Below are 10696 nucleotides of genomic sequence, written 5' to 3' on the forward strand. Positions count from 1 at the left end.
CACTTCTTGGAGAATGTGTCAGGAAATCCCACTACATGGCAGTCTTACTAGAATTTGTATTCATGATGCCTTATTCTGGTCAGACAGTTTGTGAGTATTTCTCTGATGTCCACTCTACCCTTAACTACTCTCAGATTACACCTCAGCCTCCTCTTTGATAGAGAAAAGAGCCCCAGCCTGTTACATTTATCCTGGCAAGCCAAACCTCTCAGTTCCAAGATTAGCCTTGTAATTGTTTTTGTAGCTTTTCAGCTATCAAAAATGGTAAATCTGAAACTTGCCAGATACAAAAATCTAACCAAACCTATGAGTGCATATTCTGAGGCAGTACTGGCAGTACTAGGACCCTGAGGGATGCAGTTAAATTGGAAACAGATTTATGTCCTAACTGGCATAAAGCTACTTCCTGGATCTTTTGTATAAAATGCACAGCTTGGTCCCAGGCTGAATATTTTAAATACTTGAGGTAATGAGATCTGCCTTCACCAGTCTGGTTACAGCTGTGTTTCACTTCGTATCTCCGCCGTCTCACTTACTGCTGCTCCTTCACCCCTGGACATGAGGACATGGTCCCCCTTCCGTCTCGCCCTTGCCCTCACCCTTGCTACTATCCTATTGTGGCTGGGGTCAACCTCAGCCACAGGACGCAACTTCACAGGTGAGCTCTCAGCTGATTTCATGTCTCAAAGTTTTTTTTTTGCACCAGTCTTATGAGCAGTGTACTATGGAATCCAGTATATGTAAACTCCTTTTACCTTAAGCAACCAGCCAAATACTGCTGACCTGTGTGAATTTCCATCTTCACTCTGCCAATGGTCGTGTTTCTAGACGACAACTTTGAGTTTTTAATATTGCTGTGTTTACTCTCTCACTCTGGCTTGCTTCACTGTTTCTCATTCTGCCTCACTCTCTGTCTTTAGTCTGCCTATCTCTTTCTCCTGTCTGCTTCACTTTCTCTCCCCTGCCTGCCTTACTCTCCATTCTGTCCGTCTCACTCCTTTCTTCCTGTCTGCCTCTTTCTTTGTGCTGCCTCAATCACTCTCATGTACTAGGGAATTTAACAACAGAAACAGGCTTTTCAGTTAGCCCTTCGAGTCTATTCCAATGTGCAATAAGCTCATAGTTGATTTGTGAGCTAACCCCAACTACATTTGTTGATACCTTTGATTAACTAAAATATATCAATCTCTCATTTAAAACTGATCCCCGAACTCTACTTCTGCTACATCGACGACTGCATTGGTGTTACCTCTTGTACCCATGCAGAACTCACTGACTTCATACACTTCACTTCCAATTTCCATCCTGCCCTTAAATATACCTGGACTATCTCCGACATCTCCCTCCCGTTTCTGAACTACACTTCTTCCCACCCGGTCTCCTGCAAAAGGTCTATCCCCTACTCCCAATTCCTCCGTCTACGCCGCATCTGCACCCGGGATGAGGTGTTACACACTAAGGCATCAGAGATGTCCTCATTCTTCAGGAAACGGGGCTTCCCCTCTTCCATTATAGATGAGGCTCTCACTAGGGTCTCTTCTACATCCAGCAGCTCCGCTCTTGCTCCCCCTCCCCCCACTCGTAACAAGGACAGAATCCCCCTCGTTCTCACCTTCCACCCCACCAGCCAGCGTATCCAACAAATCATCCGCCAACATTTCCGTCACCTACAACGGGACCCCACCACAGGCCATATCTTCCCATCCCCTCCCCTTTCTGCATTCCACAGAGACCGTTCCCTCTGTAACTCCCTGGTCCACTCGTCCCTTCCTACCCAAACCACTCCATCCCTGGGCACCTTCCCCTGCAACCGCACGAGATGCAACACCTGTCCCTTTACCTCCCCCCTCAACTCCATCCAAGGACCCAAACAGTCTTTCCAGGTGAGACAGAGGTTCACCTGCACCTCCTCCAACCTCATCTATTGCATCTGCTGCTCCAGATGTCAACTTATTTACATCGGCGAAACCAAACGCAGGCTCGGCGATCGCTTCGCTCAACACCTGCGCTCGGTCTGCGTTAACCAATCTGATCTCCCAGTGGCCGAGCACTTCAACTCCCCCTCCCATTCCCAGTCTGACCTTTCTGTCAGGGGCCTCCTCCAGTGCCATAGTGAGGCCCACCGTAAATTGGAGGAACAGCACCTCATATTTCGTCTGGGCAGCTTGCAGCCCAGTGGTATGAACATCGACTTCTCCAACTTTAGATAGTCCCTCTGTCCCTCTCTTCCCCTCCCCCTTCCCAGATCTCCCTCTATCTTCCTGTCTCCACCTATATCCTTCCTTTGTCCCGCCCCTTGACATCAGTCTGAAGAAGGGTCTCGACCCGAAACGTCGCCCATTCCTTCTCTCCCGAGATGCTGCCTGACCTGCTGAGTTACTCCAGCTTTTTATGAATAAATACCTTCGATTTATACCAGCATCTGCAGTTATTTTCTTATAGTAAAACTAACAGGATAACTAGGGTGGGGGAGGAATGGAGAGAGAGGGAATGCAATGGTTACTTGAAATGAGAGAAATCAGTATTTATACCGTTGGTTTGTAAGCTTTTGATTCCAAACTGAATCGAAGTGAATCTGAGTAGAAGAAAGAATAGTGGTGGAAGGGTGCCATTCTGACCAATGTACTTCAGAGTTTGTCCTATATTGATTCAGACCCATGGGCAAGCCGTTGACTCTTAACTGCTCTCTGCAATGAGCCGGAAAGCATACAGCGCCATCCACATCCCGGAACTGGATGAAGAAAAGATACAGTAAAACCTCAGCTAGTCAGCGATACACTTGGCAGCACTTCAGTGGGGACAGTTGAGCTGAGAGAATGCCTGGTCCAATGTCAAGTTTACCAACATATTTGTTTAATGGGCATCAATGAAGTCCAGCTTTTTAGCCTTTATAGTACCATTTATCTGATTTCAATGCTCCACACTGATACTGCTATTACCTTCACCAAGATTGCACAGTGGCTGACAGCAGGTTGCAATTTTCCAGGCAGAATGGGCCCTTTCAACAAATTCTCAGAAAATCCTGATTTTCCCCTTTAAACTTGTGAAAGTAATGACATCCACATGGTGGCAGATTGAGAGTTCCCACAGCTACTTCTGGTTGGGTGGTAATTGTCTCTCTACATCTCACCTTGTCTCTACCGCACATTCACCATATACATGTGGAGAATCACAGGAGAATATTTTGTGTTTGGCAGAGATTAAACTCGGACAGTGCCCACGGAGACTGGTGGTTGCTGTGACAAAGCGCGGATGTAGATGTGATGAAGATTGCCCTGGCACGGACAAGTGCTGTGTCTTTGATTGTGGTGCTGTCTGTGTACCACCAGCATTCAGTAAGTATCTCTCACCTCACTCACAGGGAAAATGCCTAGTCTTCATAACTCACAAAGTAATGGTTTTTTTTGCACTTTGGAACATATCTTGGATAAAGTAATAGAAAATTCCAAAGAGAATATTATTATTTTAGATCTCAAACTAAAGGCTTGAGCTTATCAGTAACACTTGTTGATTTTAATGAAATCTGGTGTTACATGTCGGGGCCCTGCAATGCTCTATTTTATACCATGTTGTAGAATATCATGAGTTTTTAAGATCTTTTTGAAACAACATTATGGAAGGATGTAACAAAGTTTAAATGCTTAAATAATGGAACAGATAAATCTGTAGGTCGTGCTACTAAACCAATAAGATCCCCCCCCCCCCCCCCCTTCAGGCAGTTACTCCCCTTTCCTGAAGTTTACTTTCAGCAAGAGGTACTGTGGACTCCATTCTTGTGTGACTCCATCCGCCAAGGTCCAGCAATATCAATCCCTGCTGGAGGTTTAGTTCCTTCTCACTGTGCTTCATCTTTTGAGTACATGCATGCAGATTTCAGAAACTGTAAGGTCTCACATCTCCTCCAAACTTGTATCAGGCTCACAATGCCTAGCAATGCATTTCAGACAGGTCATAGTCTGCAGCAGGTTCACCTAATTGAAGATGATGCACCCATCCCACTGAACCGAGTGACAGAGTGGACAGCTCACCATAAAATGAGGATCTGGGTAATTATTATTTCCCTAAAAGTTTGGTATTTCCTAAACCTGGATGTTCCTCTGGAACAAAAAGTGAACTGGTTACTTATAACCTGGATTTAAAGAGCAAATTTAACTCGGTAAAACAAACTCAATGAAGAAGCAACCTGTTTAAACCTGATAAATACAAACTCTCAGACATGAGGTAAAGATCAAAATCAGGAGAGGATTTAAAAGAACGTATGGGGCACTTGAGACCGGGAGTCTCAGAGTATAAAATATGCAGGGGAAAATTATTTCACTGAATATTACAAGTGTGGTTTATGTTGTATTTCACATTCTGATCCAGCTCTAACAGCAATGTATTTGATTTCCATAGGTAAGCCTGGGATCTGTCCTTCAAGAGACAGAGGAAATGGTGTATGTGCTGAATATTGTACAGATGACGGTGACTGCCTTAACAATGAGAAATGCTGCAGCAATGGGTGTGGCCATGAATGTAACACTCCCCAACAAGGTAGAACACATCTGAAACATGGTATCATAAGAGCACAAAATATAGAAGCAGGTGTAGGCCGATCACTTCATCTGAATCACTGATACAGATCGTGAACAGTTGGGGTCCCAAATCCTATCCCCATGATAATTTATTGGTTTACCATTGTCACGTGTATCAAGATGTGCAAAAAACATTGTTTGCCTGTTATCTCGGCAGATTATACCACACATGAGTTCAGATAGTGCAAAAGAGAAAATAAACAGAGTGCAGAATATAGTGCAGGAAGTACAGGTGCTGGAGTGAGGCGGGTTTGCATGATGGTCTGGGCTGTGTTTATAAATCTTTGCCAAATCCTTGCCAGTTAGGGCAGAGCATTTGCTCTAGCAAGCTATTATGCATCCGGATAGGATGTTTTCTATGGTGCATCAGTAGAAATTGTCCAGAGTCGTTGGAGACATGCCGAATATCCGAATATGCTGCCTGACCTGCTGAGTTACTCCAGCATTTTGTGAATAAATCGATTTGTACCAGCATCTGCAGTTATTTTCTTATGCCGAATATCCTTATTCTTCTGAGGTAGTAGAGGTGTTGGTCTGATTTCTTGGTCCTAGTGTCAACCTGGTTGGACCAGGTCAAATTATTGGTGATATTTACACTTAGGATCATTTTTACTTTGGCATCCCATTGTGAAATGCTACAACATTTCTCCCAATACTCTTAAATCTAAATGTTGTTTATTAAGCTATTGTGTGGTACATTATTGAAGGCTTGCTGAAAATCCAAAAACACCACATATACCAGTTCACTCTTATCTATTCAGCTTATTATCACTCAATTAACTCGTAACAGATTAGTCAAATACAATTTCCCTTCATAACTCCGTGTTGACTCTACCCAATCTTATTATTTTCTTAGTGCCCTTTTACCACTTATCTAGCAATATATTCCAGTATTATCTTATTTTAATTTCCTCAGTCCCCTGTTTAATTTCTCCAGTCCAAGTTTGTAAGGGTTAACTGTTGACAATCTGCCGAAGCTTATGCCAACTGTTTTTATGTTTCTTCTCAGTCTACATTTATATTCTATTTCCCCTTATCCATGCTTTATTCCTGCTTTGGCAATTTCTGACATTTTCCCAAATTTTAGGTTTTTGGCTTCATTGTAGCCATAGCTGGGCCACTTTTCCGGTGTGATTCCGTTGATAGTTTGCTGTCATAACTTTCAATGTAGTTTCCAAATCTAGCACATACAATCAAAGCCTTACTCTTTGCTCATGTGCTTCATTTTAATTTAAGACTGAATAAATCTTTCAATTTATATATAAAATTATATCATATTATGATCTTTGTTTCCTAAAGACCCCTTAATTATCAGACCAATTAACCCTTCCTCATTAAATAAGTTCAAGTCAGTTGGCGGCACAGCGGTAGAGTTTATGCCAGAGACCCGGATTCAATCCTGACTACAGATGCTGTCTGTACGGAGTTTGTACATTCTCCCTATGACCGTATGGAGTTTCTCAAGGTGCTCCAGTTTCCACCCACACTCCAAAGACGTGGAGATTTGTAGGTCAATTGGCTTCTGTAAATTGTCCGTAGTGTGGAGGATAGAGCTAGTAAACCGGTGATCATTGGTCGGTGTGGACTCGGTGGGCTGAAGGGCCTGTTTCCACACTGTACCTCTAAATTAAACTAAGCTAAACTAAACTAAAAAGTCACTCAGAACAAAATTTACCTAATGTGTATCTGCAAGGGTCAATGTACAGAACTCTATGAGTCCCGAGTTATCGTAGATTCAGTAAACTGCAGTGATGTGCTGACCACAACTTCATTGCTCTCTTTAATTAATTTTTTGGGATATTATCGTCACTATCCCAAGGACAACATTTATTGCCTATCTCATAGTTACCCTTTAGAAAATGGTGTTGAGCTGCTTCTTAAATGTGGTAGGTCATAGAGCTGTTTCCATGCTGTAGGGCTCTGTGACAGTATAGTCCTTCTGGTGAGTGCGCTTCCAGAGTGCAGTTGGGGAGTGAATTCCAGAATTTAGACTTGATGACGATGAAGGACCTGCAATATATCCCAAGTCACGATAATGTTCGAGTGGAAGGGAATCTGCAAATGGTGGAATTCCCAGCCATCTGCTGCCCTTTCCCTTCTTGGTGGTAGAGTTTGTGGGTTTGGGAAGTGCCATTAAAGTGGCCTAGGCAGGTAATTGCAGTGCATTTTGTAGATGGTACCAACTGCAGTCACTCTGAGTTAGTGATTGAGGGAACAAATACTTATTGCACATTCACATGAATATCCTTAAGTTGCTCACAATCATGCAGGGAATTGTTTGCAGTTATTTGGCTAAATACCAACATTTTCTCACAAAATCTGGTTAATTGGTTATTCATGGTCATGGTAATGTTTACTCATTAACTTTGTTCCCTTTATTAGGATCTTTCAGTACAGTAACTTACAGTATTAAATCTTCTGGATGGCATTCCGAACAATAAGCAAACTAATAAATTATAACGTGACCATGAAATAAAGTCATAATGTTCCCCACTGACCCAGCAGTGAGTGTACATTGGCCCTGAAACATTCTGGAGTGCACGCAAATGCCTGCTATTACTTTTACATGCATTGATCACCTCAATTGCTGACAATGGTATTGGTTTTGTTTATACAGTGAAACCAGGAAGATGCTCCTTGCCTCAAGGAACTAAGATGTGTGCTGAGTTCTGTCAACATGATGGTGACTGTCCAAAGGAGCAGAAATGTTGCAAAACCACCTGTGGGCATGCCTGTGCTGAGCCATGTTAATGTCTCATCAAGTGTATTTTCATGCTCATCACGGTTGTTAGACGTCTGTTTGTGCCATATTCTAGCCATTAATGCCTGATTAGTAATCTATTACTGTGCTTTTAAATCCTAATACTGCTCTGCCAGTGGTCAATTACTGCCATGTTTGTGGCACAGTTTTGCCCTGCAAGTGATCCAATAGTGCTGCTTACGTTCCATTAGGACGCTATTAAAGTTGAATGTGCCTCCTCATTCTGTTAGAGCCTGTGATCACACTGAATGTTATGTGCTAGAGACCTGTAAGACCTTCACTGGAGTCCTACTGGAGTCCTAGATCAGCTGCTGATTTAGCAGTGGTCTGCTGGAGTCATAAAAAGATCCTGCTGGAGTTGTGCTGTAATGACACCAAGTCACAGCATTCTCTTGGAGCGATGTCAAGTCACAAATGTCCTCCCACTTTTGGATGTTCACAGGCCAGGCAACTTCTTGCTTCATAAATTAGAAACTGCTAACAGACATGGAAACATCTGGAACTGTTTAATCAAAACTAATAAATTTAATATCTGCATAAATTAGTCTTTGTAAGATTTCTTTTTTGCCTTGATAATGCTTCTGAGAAGCATATAAGAACACGTTTTCAAGAACAAAAATCATTCTATAAATTTTCTCATATTTCCTTATAACATAGGTGACCATTTGGCATATTGATTCAACGTTGGCTCTTAGGTCAAGCATGTAAGTCCCATTTTCCCAATAGAAGAGCTTGTTAGATTTATACAGCACAAAAACAGATCCAGCTCGTCCATGCTGACCAAGATACCCCATCCAAGCAAGTCCCATTTTCTTGCATTTGGCCCAAGTTTCTCTGTCTTGCCTGTACAAGTGTCTTTTAAATGCGGTTATTGTACTTGCTTAAACAACCTTCCTTGCCAGCTAATTCCCACATCTCCACCTGAGTGGAGGTGTCACCTGAGTGAAAAAGCTATCCCTTAAGTTCCTATCAAATTTTCCTTCTCTCACCTTAAAGCTATGTCTTCTGGTTCTTGATTTCCCTAATCTAGTTAGAAAATTCTGTTCATTCACCCTATTTTATCCCTCATGATTTTATACATCTCTTACACCCCTTAGCCCCCTGTGCTCCAAGGAATGATGCCCTAGCCTTCCCATCTTTTCCTTATAGCTCAGGCCCTTGAGCCCTGGCAACATCCTCGTAAATCTTCTCTGCAATTTTTCCTATTTGATGACATCCTTCCTAAAGCAGGGTGACCAAAACTAAGCACTCCAAATGTGGTTTCACCTACATCTTGTATAATTGTAACATAACTTCCAAACTTCGATACGCAATAGGAGATATAAAGATTTCAAATTCCAGGACTTTCAAGGACTTTCAAGGACCGTACGAGCCCTGCTAGATGTACAGTACCATTCCATATGAAAAGATTCACAAGCAGGCAACTTCCAAATATGATCATATTCCGTACACTAAATTACACGGCACCATTCCAATGACGAATACATAATGACCTTTATGTATTGGTCCATTATAGAATGTCGTCCCATATGTACAGTCACACAATGTAACTCTTAATGTAACCCTTAAGAATTCTTCGCCACAGATTAACTGAGTATTTGGAACATTCCCTGCTTTTGTTTTCCTATTCTATATTGCCTGTTACACAATGTGGTCCCATTTCGCATTCTCCATTAAATGTTGTGGTCCCAACACTGCCATTGTATTAGATAGTATGATTCCATTGGGTGCTGCTTGTAACATATTAAGATCCTGTTCTTCCTATTTCCCGAGTCAACTTGATCCCTTATACAACACAGTACAAGCTAATTCTCTTGCATGTTATTACAGAGTGATATCCCATTCTCTGCAACCTCAGTGCACTGTACAGTTCTATGTTCTATCGTGTCTTTACAAAATGTGACCCCATATTGCACCATTTCATGAGATTGAGGGAGTGCAGCGTAGGTTCACGAGGTTAATTCCCGGGATGGCGGGACTGTCATATGATGAAAGAATGGAGCGACTGGGGGCTTGTTTTCACTGAAATTTAGGATGAGAGGGAATTTTGTTCTATCATTTTATTTTGTACATGTTAAAAGACATCAATTAAAAAAACAAAATAAACAAAAAAAACCAGAAGAAATACAAAGAATTTCATCCATTACTTAACGTCTTTACATGTGCGAAAAGGAGTAGGAAGAAGTGTGAACTTATTTAATCCTGTATTCTATATCTTATAGAAACATATTAAATTATTAAGGGATTGGACATGCCAGATGCAGGAAACATGTTCCTAATGTTGGGGGAGTCCAGAACCAGGAGCCACAGTTTAAGAATAAGGGATAGGTCATTTAGAACTGAGATGAGGAAAAACTTTTTCACACAGAGAGTTGTGAATTTGTGGAATTCTCTGCCTCAGATGGCAGTGGAGGCCGATTCACTGGATGCATTAAAAAGAGTTAGATAGTGCTCTTAGGGCTAGCGGAATCAAGGGGTATGAGAAAATGCAGGAACGGGGTACTAATTGTGGATGATCAGCCATGATCACAGTGAATGGTGGTGCTGGCTCGAAGGGCTGAATGGCCTACTCCTGCACCTATTGTATACATATCTATGTAATGCATGATCCATGAAAGAAGAGTGGGAAGACAGAGGATTGGGACTCTTTTAAAGAGCAACAAAAGTTAACTAAAAAGGCAATACGGGGAGAAAAGATGAGGTACGAGGGTAAACTAGCCAATAATATAAAGGAGGATAGCAAAAGTCTTTTTAGGTACGTGAAGAGGAAAAAAATAGTCAAGGCAAATGTGGGTCCCTTGAAGACAGAAGCAGGGGAATTTATTATGGGGAACAAAGAAATCGCAGACGAGTTAAACCGTTACTTTGGATCTGTCTTCACTGAGGAAGATACACACAATCTCCCAAATGTTCTAGGGGCCGGAGAACCTAGGGTGATGGAGGAACTGAAGGAAATCCACATTAGGCAGGAAATGGTTTTGGGTAGACTGATGGGACTGAAGGCTGATAAATCCCCAGGGCCTGATGGTCTGCATCCCAGGGTACATAAGGAGGTGGCTCGAGAAATAGTGGAAGCATTGGAGATCATTTTTCAATGTTCTATAGATTCAGGATCAGTTCCTGTGGATTGGAGGATAGCAAATGTTATCCCACTTTTTAAGAAAGGAGGGAGAAAGAAAACGGGTAATTATAGACCAGTTAGTCTGATATCAGTGGTGGGGAAGATGCTGGAGTCAATTATAAAAGACGAAATTGCTGAGCATTTTGGATAGCAGGAACAGGATCATTCCGAGTCAGCATGGATTTACGAAGGGGAAATCATGCTTGACAAATCTACTGGAATTTTTTGAGGATGTAACTA

The 10696-nt window shown here is 42.1% G+C and overlaps 1 protein-coding gene across 1 annotated transcript; it reads left to right on the forward strand.

The window, feature by feature from the left end:
* The first annotated feature begins 506 nt into the window (after positions 1–506).
* Positions 507–9411, forward strand: wfdc2 (WAP four-disulfide core domain 2). The gene is made up of 4 exons (XM_078418927.1): positions 507–658; positions 3198–3335; positions 4396–4533; positions 7192–9411. The coding sequence occupies exons 1-4, from the start codon at positions 559–561 to the stop codon at positions 7323–7325; spliced, it is 510 nt and encodes a 169-aa protein (XP_078275053.1). The 5' UTR covers positions 507–558; the 3' UTR covers positions 7326–9411.
* Positions 9412–10696: the final 1285 nt, after the last annotated feature.

Source organism: Rhinoraja longicauda, chromosome 22, assembly GCF_053455715.1.
Source record: "Rhinoraja longicauda isolate Sanriku21f chromosome 22, sRhiLon1.1, whole genome shotgun sequence".
In the NCBI taxonomy this organism is placed as follows: domain Eukaryota; kingdom Metazoa; phylum Chordata; class Chondrichthyes; order Rajiformes; family Arhynchobatidae; genus Rhinoraja; species Rhinoraja longicauda.

Excerpts from the sequence above, each read along its gene's own strand:
- wfdc2 (XM_078418927.1), top strand. The coding sequence starts at position 559 with ATGAGGACATGGTCCCCCTTCCGTCTCGCCCTTGCCCTCACCCTTGCT. Across the intron at positions 659-3,197 it reads CACAGGACGCAACTTCACAG|AGATTAAACTCGGACAGTGC; the intron begins GTGAGCTCTCAG and ends TGTGTTTGGCAG. Across the intron at positions 3,336-4,395 it reads CTGTGTACCACCAGCATTCA|GTAAGCCTGGGATCTGTCCT; the intron begins GTAAGTATCTCT and ends TGATTTCCATAG.